This window comes from Centroberyx affinis, unplaced genomic scaffold (genome assembly GCF_046629955.1).
Source record: "Centroberyx affinis isolate AG114_WGS23_722 - 3 ecotype Tasmania unplaced genomic scaffold, CSIRO-AGI_Caff_v1 ptg000399l_1, whole genome shotgun sequence".
Taxonomy (NCBI): domain Eukaryota; kingdom Metazoa; phylum Chordata; class Actinopteri; order Beryciformes; family Berycidae; genus Centroberyx; species Centroberyx affinis.
In genome coordinates, this window is record NW_027279067.1 from 591,499 (window position 1) to 605,259 (window position 13,761).

General features: G+C 38.4%; 1 protein-coding gene across 1 annotated transcript in view; it reads right to left on the reverse strand.

Moving 5' to 3' along the window:
- The window catches only part of cntn5 (contactin 5), a 38,745-nt gene extending 26,215 nt beyond the window's left edge, over positions 1 to 12,530 (reverse strand). The window contains exons 1-4 of the mRNA XM_071516351.1: positions 12,433 to 12,530; positions 5,531 to 5,712; positions 2,364 to 2,500; positions 2,080 to 2,209 (exon numbers count right to left, since the gene is read on the reverse strand). Of these exons, the coding sequence (XP_071372452.1) occupies positions 2,080 to 2,209; positions 2,364 to 2,500; positions 5,531 to 5,712; positions 12,433 to 12,530 (547 nt within the window). The remainder of the gene's footprint in view (positions 1 to 2,079; positions 2,210 to 2,363; positions 2,501 to 5,530; positions 5,713 to 12,432) is intronic.
- Positions 12,531 to 13,761: the final 1,231 nt, after the last annotated feature.

Below are 13,761 nucleotides of genomic sequence, written 5' to 3' on the forward strand. Positions count from 1 at the left end.
CACACATTACAGTAGAAGAGCAACTTTGTTTTTATTTTATTTCTTTATTTTATTTGACCTATATTTAACCGGGCTGACTGGGCAAATAATTAAGAACAAAAATCGTTTTTTTGTCACAATAATAGTAATTATATAGTAATTAAGCAGAGACGGCTGAGATAAGTGTGCAGGCGAAAACTTTGGGGTGGTATACAGCTGTATTACACATCAAGGCCATCTATAGGCTGCAAGGCTTTGTCAAGACTGGTTATTCAAATATTGAATGATGCTTTATAGGTGACATTATACACAATGACAATTCAATCCCATCTGTGGCTACAGGCCAACCTCATATCCCTGTAACACTCGTGTCTTTGAGCCTTGGTAGTCGCCTGAGTGGCACAGGTCCCTCTAGACACAAAAAGCAGCAGAAAACAGAGCAGTTGCTATGGCTGTGTGTGTTTGTTTTAATCAAAATAAGAGCTGGCCTGCAGCTGGTGGCAGCAGTACCCTTATTGCTTCCCCCACCACCCTCCCAGAAGAGCTGGATCTGGGACAAGATCACAGCCGCTGCCCCCATGTAGCCTCCAGTGATCGCTCATCTGCAGGCTGTTATTAGCCATGTAATCTGTCCTGATAGTGTTTGCTTGTGGACATCTCCAAAGGACACAGGTCACTGGGAAGAGATGCCTGGAGGATATAGTTATGAAAACATTCATCACCAGCGTCCAAATATCATCATTGTGACTGTTATTCTAGGGAGGGCGAAGGCACCTCCTCGTCAACTTGGATAAACCTTATTAGAATCTAGGCCTTCTGAGTCCTCCAGACAACACCATGAATTTTAATAAAGGAAACTGCTTGTTTTACATCTACTTTATATTGATGGTTTATGGATTAACACTAGAAAACATTTTATAGATTTTGCACAAAAATGTTTGCCCGTTTGCGATTAGATTTTCGAAATGCCATGGATTCCCCTTCAAAAAAGGGCATGCCACGCAGACAGTAAATCAAACTGTCCCGCAGGGAAACAAAAAAGGGGAACGGGTGTCACCAGATGTGTCCCAGTATTGGAGCTGACAGGGAGAAAATATTACATCAACACACAGTAGTGGACAGACGTTCTGATGTCTGACTGTTGTGTGTTTTTTTTTTGAAGCCTTAAGGCTCAGGACTTTCCTTAGTGTTTAGTGCCTCTAAATTAACAAGTACATGTAAATCTAATGCTACTTGCGGAAATCTTTTTTTCCTGTTAAGGTGCTTCTCCAATTAGCACATTTTTCCACAGATTGGACAAAATAGCATCATCACGTCATTCTCACATTCTCTTTCTGAAGGTGCAAATTGAAATATGTAGGTAGAGACTGACGATAAACATTATCATATAATATTTGCAAACTATAACTGTTGAAGAGTGAAAAGTAATGTCTGAAATTAAGTTTTTTTTTCTTTCTTTTTTCTTGTGAATATTGGTGGTTGTGTTGTAGTTTATGTTCTAGTGGCAACAGAAAGAGTGGAGGTAAGACCCTGGTCAATAAACTCCAAAAGAAACCATTGATGTCTTTCTTCTAGTGTTTGTTCCCATTAGTATAAATCTATACCTACAAGTCATTGCTTTCCATTCTCCTCGGAATAAGGCAGAACTGTTAGAGGCTCTCCTCAACTTGATGTGTGCGGACACCTCATTGAATACAACCACAAGTGTCCTTCTTTTATTCATACCAACCGTAGCTCGGGTTAAATCAGGGACCATTGATTGCCAATCAGTGCATCTCACAGTTCAGTGTTCCCCACTTGCATTTCAATCTCTCTTACCTATCACCAAGTACCTTATTCAGATGCCAATATGCTGTCAGCAATTTCATTCTTTATAGAGTATCAAGAAATAAGCTTGCCAGAATGGAAAAGCTACCCTTAAAATTTACGACAAAGGCAATTTTCTGCAAAAAAAAAAAAGTAATTGCCAACGTTTATTACAAACTAGATGTTAGGTTTAGGCAGTTGAGGCAAATGATCTAATCTCAATTGTGAAGGTAAATCAATTTGTGGAAATGTTTTCCAAAATTCTACATTAACTGAAACTGAAGGTATATCTACCTAAAATCTTGAGTTCAGCATTGGAGTAGATGGCTCCATACTTATTTTCTGCAACACACTGGTACATCCCGGAATCCTCCTTCTCCACATTGTCAATGGTCAGCTCTCCATTCATCATTTCAACTCTGCTCTGTAACAAAAACACAGTTTAAAGGAAAATGCTGTTAGTCTGAATACAGATATTCAATGTAGATGCTGTACTTGTAGTTGTGTAGTTTAATAGGAATAATTCAGATGTTTCATGGTGTCTTCAACAAAAGGGTATTGTATGGTAAAGCAAGTACCTCCGGTGGCAAGGGTGAACCGTTGCGAAGCCAGCGATAGGTGGGCCGGGGCCTCCCTATGGCCTTGCACTCCCACTGGAGCTTCTCTCCACTATCCATCTGAGTATCATTAATCATTCTGACCCATTGTGGGAGGGCTTGAAGATTAAAAAAAAAAAAAATCAAGAATAAGAAATACATCCTTGAAACAGCCACACGGCACCTGTACTTGTATTTTGAAGGAGCATGCATGCTATATATGCACACACACACGCACACATTGAGAGAATTTCGAATGTGACATGTGACACTTTCTTTGTAACATGTTTGTATACTACATTCCTAAGCAGACACAATATGGCTCAGGACATATTAGAGCAGTAATCTGTGTGTTCCTCTTTAATATTTTTTTTATTTTGGCGACATCCTTGGTGCAATTGCTGTGGTGTTTCTGTACTTCCCAGAGATCAACAAAAGATTGGCAGTCAGTGTGGCGCTCTTTTCTTTGTCCGTTCAGCCATGGTGGCTATCGCTGCTCATGCTAACTACCCAGTTCTTCTTCTGTTTACTCCAAGCAAACTTGCTGTTACTGCTTCTGGAAACGTAAAATGCATCACTTCCTGTGCAGCAGAGGATTTCTCCTGGGAAAGACCTACCAGACACCAGGCGTTTAGAACATCAAATGTAAAAGATTTCATGAACTGGCTATAGGTTGAATCACTATTATACTATATCAGTCGGCGATACAGAATAGCAAAACAGACAGACAACATTTATTTGTGTGAAAATGTCACGTTACTTTAACAAATAAACAATCATTATGTTTACATTTTCATCATTCATTGCATATACATCTAACTTTTATGTACAGTGATTATATAGCAGATTTAGAAAAGACACCTCTGATGGAAACAGTTTTCAATTGACATTAAACACTGTGGCTGATCACTACCCATCTACTCATCTATCTATCTAACCAATGGTAAGTAGACAATATTACTAAGCTCCTTGAATTACTGTCTTTGCCCATGATCATAAACCTCTCCATGTGGGTGCATGCACCCCCACTCCTCCCGGTCTATACCATGTGCACAGGGCCAAGATAATGAACTGCCTCAACCTTGGTGGGACACATTTCCAAGGCCCTGTACTGCTTGGCAACTTCCATTCTGTCGACATCACAAGGAGAATAGGGGGCCTAATTTGTAGCAGCCTCACGCTGAATGTAATTTACACAGGTCAGCTGGTAGTTTGAACTTCCATTGTGAGGGAGACCTTCCTGACCATAATCATTCAATCAAAACACACAAAAAAGTATTATACCGAAGGTGCCATATGCAAAGAGTAGAAAAGAACGTGCCTGGCATGCTACTGTAGGGGTAAAAGCTCAATGGAGGGCTTCCTTTCTGTGCCGCTCCACACTGCACAAGAAACCACTAAGCCATATACAGTACATCAATTGGGCTGGCAAGGTGAGTCCAAATTTTAATTTGTAACTTTATAATCATTACAGTGAATTAAGATCAAGCAAAAATGTGTAAACAAAAAAAACAAAAAAAAAGTCACACCAGGGGAACATTTAGGAAAAATTTTCCCTCTAAGCTCTGTGCATTTGATGACTTAAGGGCTTTACACATGGTATGTTGTGACTGATGTGAAAATGCCATTCATTTTCAATGAGAGAAGGGCGAAGAGCAGACTCTCGTAGGTGGTGCGGCAAGTGGTGCTCGCGCTTGTGAAATCGCCACCCTCGTGCTCGCTATGTGCGTACGCAAACTCACAACGAGTTTCACCAGAGTGGAGCGCCGACGGGCAGCGAAACCGCAGGTGGCCATCGCATACCATGTGTAAAGCACTTTATACATCTAATAACTGATCCCACTGACCCAATAATAATAGCTTGTCATCAGCAGTAATTGTTCCACTTGTCCCAAGAAATTTAGACTATATAAGTGGGTTTCAATTTTGGTGGCACATGTTATTAGATGCAGGCACATTGCCGTAGCTTAGTGTTTAATGATTGATGCCCATCACAGCACATTGCCTCATATTCAACAAGTGAGTTTCTGTCTTTAGACTGAAAGGTACAATTAATGCTAGGGTATGCTTTCTGTGTGAAGTACACTCTGGGAATGTACACATTCTCACTGTGTGTGCAGTAATAGTCAAGCTTTCTTTGCTATTTGCACAATGCAAAATACATTTGATGTCTGGTATTTGCATGGTATTTACACCATTTACACCACCACACAGATAAAAATAAACAAAAAAGCAGAGTATAAAAAAATACATATACTACTACTACAACTATTACAATTGGTGATAAGCCTAGATTTAGTAAGACACAATTGTATACACTACAGTTATTTCTATGTCTATGCTACTGTTCATGGCATAGCATATGTTAGATTTAAGAATGATATTGTTATTCTAGATCGAGACTTTGGTCCTACTTATTAGTATTTCCAACAGTTGATCTGTGAATGATCTGTGATTTTATCTGAGAGAATTACGCTGCTCTCTTAACTGATGCTTGTGTTTTTGTGGTGACAAAGATAATTAGCCCTAGGACTGCTCAGCAAATCCATAGGGACCGGTACTTGTCGCCAGCCCTGAATTTGAGAAAAAATAGCCAAGATCATATTGTCATAAATCTTTGGAAACAGCAAGGAACGACCAAAACAGCCTACTAAAACAAAGTAGAGCAGTAGTAGTTCAGTGCATTTCACCTGGAATAAACTCCACCAACTAAAACAATCTTGTTAAGATACCCATATTTCTCTCAACAAACAGAAACAACTCATTCATCGTGTCGATCTATGCTTGTTTTAGGATTATGTAAGATGGCTCTATAATTAGCCCTAGGACTGCTCAGCAAATTCATAGGGACCGGTACTGGTCCTCAGCCCTAAATTTGAGAAAAACTAGCCAAGATCATATCATAATAAATCTTTGGAAACCGCAAAGAACAACCAAAACAGCCTACTAAAACAAAAACAAAGCAGTAGTAAGAACATTTTGCCTGGAATAAAACAACTAAACCAAACTTGTTAAGAGACCCACATCTCTCTCAACAAACAGAAACAACTCATTCCCTTGTGCTGATGCACACTTGTTCCTGGATAATGTAAAATGGATGTATAAAAGTAAAAGATTAACAAAACAAAAGAGAACAAGCCCAGACTCACTGTAGACTTGTAGATGGCCTTTGAAAGCAGTGCCTCCCCTTGGATTCTCAGCTTTGCACTCATATGTTCCTGAGTCCTCCAGCTGAATGTTGGGAATCTCCAGTACAGCCTGGGACTTCCGCAGCCTTGCTTTTTTAGGGATGTTGCCATTTATCTTCCTCCATGTGATAGTAGGGACTGGACTGGGAGGAGAGAAGAGTTGAATTATATACTGAACAGCACATTTTATATTTGTATTTCAGGAGGCCTGACAGTGCAGTTCTCTTTATATCCGTGGTGTTAGAGGCAATGACTCAACTCACTATCAATAATCAAAAATGTCACATTCTTTATTTCCTTCAGAAAAATAAGAACATTGCCATTAAGAAGTAAAATATACAGTATATTGTCAGTATATTCTCCATCGTTTTGACTGTGACTTTATTCTAAACTTTGATGTGTAACTGCACTCTAAATATAAAGAGTGCAACTTGGAACCTTCATGGGTGCTCTTGCCTCTGTGGGAGCGCCTTAGGAAGAAGCAATTTCAAACCTTTTTCAATGTAGAGCCCTTTTTTCAGATCACACTTGTGCATTACTCTGGCTCAAAGTCAGAATTCACAATCAAAATGAATGATGAAAAACAAAAACATCTAATTTGCAACAAACATTGGCATTGATCCTCAGATCCGAGAAGTCTTCAATTTGCAGCAATTAAGTATTAATACAGCATGATTCCACTTTTATGTTTGTTCTGCTCTACATTTGAACCGCTGACCTTCCAATCGCCCAATGTGATAAATTTACCAAACAAGCCACACAGCGTGCCTGTGACATCAAAGGTTTCACAGGGAAAGCAACAATATTCAAATCAGGTCACTACACTAGCCAGAGAGATTTTTATGATTAGTGTTTGAGCAATGTCATCTATCACTGTTTGTTCATGGATTGCCCCTATAGATCCTTATGATAGATGGCTTGCACATGCAGAAAGAGAATGTCTTACTATCTGCTATCAGTAGTGCTCTTGTATGACAGCTACATTTGACAGGTCTCTGAAAGATGGAAATGTGACACCATAGAAACCTCCGGTGCACCCATCAATCATTTAGCCAAGATGGAAATGTTACATCCCTTAGCTTTTTTATCTGTTCTAAATTCACAAGGACATCGAAGTGCTCTTGGCTGCAATGGACTCAAATTGGGATTCAGCGCATGTTCTGTATAAAACAAAGCCTTAACATCTCACAATGCCTTCTGTATTAGCTGGAGAAGTGTTTTTCAAAGTGTGTTTTTCACTTTTGATCCAGATTTTTTTGTGGACTGTTGTTTTGGCTAATTTAAACTTGCTTTGTTTTTTTACCTTTGTGTTTTTGGAAACTTAATCTTTTAGTTTATAACATTTATTCAGACTACTGTATATAATTTAGACTTGGAAAGGCTATAGCCAGTGAAGAATCCTCAGCTGTTGAAGCCCCCCAATTTCTCCAGTATAATTTGAGGACTAATTTAATCTTTCTGTCACCAAATATGAGGTCTTGACCAGAGAATTAAAAAAAAAATGAGGTTGGGATATCTTTTTAATCCACATGTAAAATGTGGACTGGATGGATGGATGTCATGTTATCATGTACTAATGTGGATATAGACGGATTTTAAAATTAAAAATTAACCAACATGATAACGGTTTCTTTCTAAAACGCATACTTAGCACATTCTTTACATACGTATGATAGATGTATGTTTAATGACACATTAAGAGATAGACCAATATTCACAGCAGCTACTTGACACATGCGTGACACGTATGCAGCATGAGTACATAGAGGAACTTAAAAACAAACCAAATCCCTTAAACCAAAGTAATTTTCATTTTAATATACCTGCAATGTTAAAGTAGAACATGAACACATACAGAAAGCTGACATATGGATTGGATCGGTATTCATGATTTTACGCCAGTGACCTATGCTCCAACGAAACTGTTGACTAGCTACAGCATAGAGCCAATCTACAGAGACCTTGAGGGGCTGCAAAGTGGGGTGGGGGGGTGGGGGGTGGGGGGTGAATCTTCCTCCCTCGATCCATGGGGGGATTTCCCTTTGGAGGCTGAATAATGAGCACCGGTCTCGTACGTGTGCACAGGACTGGGGGCAGGCAGGAGGAAATGTACTCACTCGATTTAGAAGCGATAAATTTTCTTTCTGTCATTGTCTTTCATATGAAATTCCTGGCATAAACCCTTGAACTCAGGAACTCTGGTCATGTCCTTTCTTTATTGAAGAAGTATTTTACTGCCTAACATTATGAATGTGTTATAAACTGTACTTAGTGTAAGGTGTCACAATTTTCAGTTTAAAAATGGACCCATAGGCAAACTATGTAGGTCACATCTTAATCATCATTCCACACAATAACTGTCCCCTCTTTTGGATTTGTACCACTTCATTTGAATTAAATAATAAAGGTTCCAAATTAAATCTAATATCCATTTATAATAGGGAATTGGTTTGCTTAAGACCCAGATATTATCCCTCCATTCAGTGTGTTCGCTAAGCTCTCCATTTCTGTCCCTTTATGAATCGCTTCAATATTTTTGAGGGAGAATCCACCCTAAACAAGAACTAACGTTTTATTTCTATGATCTTGGACCATTCAATCAATGTCTGTGCACACAAACAACTGTCTTTCAAACACATTAACCACAGAGCCAAGACTATAATCTGTGTTGTCATCGAGAGGCACTTTCCGTTGCGGCTCCATTGACAATGTGGTCTTTGTGGTCCTTTATAACTCAACGAGTAGAGTAACTGCAAGGGTTTCAAGAGTTTGATTCTCTCTGAGGTCACCCCAACTAAAAGTGTGCCCACTACTCTATGGCACTTTGGATGAAAGTATCCGCCACATGCCACATATTATATGTTAAGTGGAAATGAGTGGGAGAGTGTGTAAAGCATCAAATGTGCAAGGTTTTTCAACCCAAATGAACTTAATTTCAATATCCCATGAAATTACTGTGGCTACTATCACAGTCTCCACATTTTTGGTCTCCCATTCATTCTAAATGGGGCATCCCCAGAGTCTTCTGAATACATTATATCTTAGATTATTTTGTGTCTTTCTTCTATTTTTGTAACAGATAGCTCATGTTTGCAGTTGTAAGTAGTAAAGTGGCAATCTGTGAAATCTTAATTTTTAATCTTGGCAACATCTGTGGTGCTAAGCGCTCAATGCTGTGGTATTTCTGCACTGCACTTCCCAGATATCACCTGTCAACCAAACAGTGTGGGGCTGTGACTCGTTTTCCTTGGATTTTCTGTTGATGAAGTTTGAGTTTCTGTAAGTGGCGCTCTTTTCTTTGTTCAGCCATAGTGGCTATAGCTGCTCATGCTAACCACTTTTATGACACCTCAGATTAAAAAAGCTTTCAACTGACATTAAACTCTGTGGCTGATCACTACCCATCTACTCATCCATCTACTATCTAACCAATGGTAGGTAGACAACTTTAGTAAGCTCCTTGAATTACTGTCTTTACCCATGATCATAAACCTCTCTATGTGGGTGCATGCCCCCCCACTCCTCCCGGTCTATACCATGTGCACAGGGCCAAGATAATGAACTGCCTCAACCTTGGTGAGACACATTTCCAAGGCCCTGTACTGCTTCCATTCTGTCGACATCACGGACATCACAGCCTAATTTTCATTCAGTGAAATAGAGTAACAAAATAGACATCTATTTATAGATAGATGTTGCAGATTATTGCTTTAAAAGAACAAAATCCAAGATCATACAATAATGCATGATAATTCTGTCAACAAGGACTTTTTGCTACAATGGAATTCTGTTAACAAGGGGCCTTTTAACTTGCCTTTCATTCAGTTTAACTGACTCATTGCCATAGTATTTTAAATAACTTAGCCCTCACAGTGTCAAGGCAATACGGCAGCTGATCTTGTTTCTTCTCTAATCATCTGAAGCATCATGAATAAAAATATTTGCATGCACAAAAAAAGAAGTGTGCATAGCTTTTCATGCAGTGTTTGGGATTTATAAAATCAATTTGATGTGAGAGTGTGTGTACCACTGTTCCTTCTCTTCACCATGCGTACACATATTTTGAAGGCGATTTGGCTGGGGGATATTGTGATGCTAAATGGTAAAAGTAGGCAAACGCAGTAAATGTAAGACAAACAATGTTCCTTTTAATTCTGCTGAAAAGCCTCAAATCAACTCAAAATCAGCCAAATTTATATTGGTCATGTTCAAATGGAGTTTTATGATGCTAATATATCGGTTGACCTAGATCTTCTACATCTTTAAAATCCAACACAGAACTCAAATAGCAAGAAATTAATTTAAATAAGAGAATGATATATGCCTGACTTGTTACCTTATAAACAATGTCACAAAATCTACAAGTATTTGAAATGGCAATTCATCGATCCTGCATGCAGTGCTGTCCCACTGTTATATACATTAGGATTGAGCGACTTCAACGAAATCAAAAAAGCCCTACCATTTGCAGGAATACTCAAATCACTGTCATTATGGTGTCTTTTGTTTGTGTGTAATGACATAATGATTGCTTAGGCACTGTTTGAAGACACTTTGGCGAGTAAGTCTATTTAGAGGTGATGCAGATTTTCTGAAAATGATGTGCGGGTTTCAGAACTTTTATTGTTGTCATTAATATTTTTTACCATTGGGATTTTGAAGGCCAGTAAATGCCTACAAATTGTGTCCTTTTGTCTTTGGATTCATAGTCACCCTCATCTACAATCATCAACTTCGTAGCCAGTGAGGCTGAAATTATTTAGATTTACCACTAAGTGTTTTTTTAGTATGACATAGAGTAAGTTTGAAGGTCACATCGAATGCTAAATAGGTGAATATTGGTCATTTAGCTCTAGAAAGGCAAATGGATTTTGGGGGTCTAAAAGAAGGTCAAGAAACCGTCAATTGAAATTTAGTTACAAATACTACTTACTACTCATACTCATACTACTAGTCTGACAATAAATTTGGATATCAATGTCTCTGCATTTTTTTACACAAAACTATTATTTGGTGAATCTAATGTTAAGTTTTACACAAGTTTTATGGTGATTGTACATTCATGAATGCATCAAGAAAGATGTGAAGGGCTTGTTATGAATGTACTATTGAAGACCGTTCCCATACAAAGTCTTACTTGGTTATGTTTATTCTACAGAATAATTACACTTCATTTTGAAACACAAGGAGTAAGTGATGTACAACATAATAATGTACGATGGCTAACACTCCAGTCACGGAGAGACCACTGCCATAAACATAACTGATCTTCCACTTTAATGTTTTATGTATATATATGTATATTTATAAAAGAGGTGATAGCAATATTAATTAACAGACACTCTTGCAGACATTACTGAAGATAACAACCCCATAACAAGCTAAAATAGATTGTAAATGTCCTTAAAGTTAAAGAGGGCAGCATTTCCATCTCCATCTTCTTTGCCCTTGACCGTGGCCTACACAGCGCTGTCACTGGTAAATATCACAACAGACAATCACTTCAAGAAGCTTTGGCATTCACACACAAACGGCTTTCTGCCCCGTCTTAGCTAGTGGGGCCATCATACATATTGATCGACAGGAGAACAAAACCCATTTTAACTTCATTTTCGGTGCTATATAAAGACTGGCATTTCTTAATAGGGTGCATTGATAAATCATTCATCTGTAGGTAAAAGGGTAAGTCACTCGGATCACTATCTGACTGAAAGCCATCATGCACAAATTACTTCACAGAGGGAAGCACAGGGCAAGGTCTCAAGCTGTTTGCCTGTTTGACAAGCATCCAAGAACTCCTACTTAGTTTGATAGGAAAAACTGAGGGATGTGAGATTATAATGCAATGTCTATATATTTAGGAAATGACTTACAATAATGCAGATAATTAATTGTAAATGACTTTTACTCAGAAGGAACCCCATGAAATCATGGTAAACAATTATGAGGTCCTTAGTCATATGTAGATTAGAGACTGTTTGCACTTAAGATAGGATTCAGCAATGAATAATTCATACCAAATAATTATAAACAAAACAGACTACAAATGCTACAAGATTATGTTGTGAAATGAAAATTATTTATTGTAATGCATAACTCCACTTCAGCTTTGCTCTGGAGAAGAACAGATTGAAAATGTCTTTCAATTATTTTTTTTGTCATGAATGTCTCATTGTATTTAGATTTTACACATAAAGGTTATTGCATTTTCAAAGTAGCCTTCCCACAGTTTAGCTACGACAATTATTTTAATACAAAGCTCATACAAAAAAATGTAATTTAAAAAGCCAATGTCCAGTATTTTACTTTGTAAAAGAAGAAACCAGAAAGGGTAACTTAAGTAACCACAGTAAGTGCTCTGGACTTCTGTTTCTGAACTATGTGGACAAAAGTGTGTTTTCCCTCCTGGCAGTCAACTATTACCAATTTCAGTTTTTCATAGCCATAACCTTGGCTTTCTACATTCATAACAGACACTGAAAGCACCCAGGAAACACTGATACATTAAGGGCTCTCAATTATCAGAACACATGGGTCCCTGGGGCTGAATTCCCTATTCAGTCTTCTCCCCTGTGCACTAACATGCCATCTAACAGACGAGCTACGATGCTGCACTTCTCTACACTCACTTAACATCCTGCCTCAAGACAAGACATGTCTGGTTCCCATTCAGGTAATGGAATAATGTAATTTAAAGAAGATGGGTGGAAAAAAAAATCCTGGAATATTATCTGAAGGTTTTTTTCCAGCAATGTAGCAGTGTTTCAAGTGATAGGCTGTAGTTTATTGTTCTCGGCGATTGCTATGATATTACCATAAACAACACCCATCTGCATTTGTGCAATATATCCCTGCTTACTTACTTCCCCAGGGCAAAGCACTCCAGTCTCACAGTGACTCCTTTGGCAGCCAGAACAGATGTAGGGAAGTGCACTTCAATTTTGGGCTCATATTCACCCATGACACCTGGAAAAGGTAGAAAAGAGGAATTAAAGACATTAGAACCAAGTAGATTGTAACAGCTTCTGACAACCCATCCCCCGCCATTTTCTTCCCATTTTTAGTTGCACAGTGCCACACAGAGACTGGGAACAGTGATTTAAAAACTGAGGGAATGCACACCTCCCTTCGGCCCTGGAAACTGTCTTGCTTATGCGAGCCAAAGATGCAACAACTGAAAAAACAAAATGTAGTAGCTAATCTAAATTGCCCAAGGTGTCCTGGTGTTAAGAGCTCTGCTTAGCTCCCAAAATACACATGGTACATTAAATCACACAGGCTACAGGTCTGGGACTGCACATTACACACACCGTCTGTGGCTATCCACCTTAGTTATTTTCACTCTTTACACACTGCTCATTAATTAGATCATACGGCAGAAATGAATAAACAGACACATAAATCAAGCATGTTTCAGGTGCTTTGAGTTAATGCAGTCAGGTATGTAGCATGTAACTAGGTAAATATGCAGTATTTTGGATTTATTCTAGGGCTGCAACTAACGATTATTTTCATTGTCGATTAATCTGTCGATTATTTTCTCGATTAATCGATTAGTTGTTTGGTCTTGAAATGTCAGAAAATGGTGAAAAATGTCGATCAGTGTTTCCCAAAGCCTAAGATGACGTCCTCAAATGTCTTGTTTTGTCCACAACCCAAAGATATTCAGTTTACTGTCATAGAGGAGTAAAGAAACCAGAAAATATTCACATTTAAGAAGCTGGAATCAGAGAATTTTGACTTATTTTTCTTAAAAAAATTACTCAAACCGATTAATCGATTATCAAAATAGTTGGCGATTAATTGAATAGTTGACAACTAATCGATTAATTGATTAATCATTGCAGCTCTAATTTATTCTAATAGTGGCATTACAATTTTTAAATTACTAGTGCAGTGCCCGTTCACAAAAAAAACACACAATAGGCGTAGGCTATCAGTCGCTTGCTTTGAGCCCCGCTGCTGCACAGAGCGCTGTTCGCTTGTTTATTCAAAGTTTATTAATATTGAACATGTCACATGTCCAATCTGACACTGCATGTCCTTCAGTCCCCAGCAACACACCTGACAAGTGTGAAGTAGATCGGACGAACGGTTCTCGAGATATGCGACGGACACACATACAGACAGAGATTCCTTGCTTTATAGTATGATCCTTTGTTTAATTTGATAAAGGGTTCCATGTACATGTG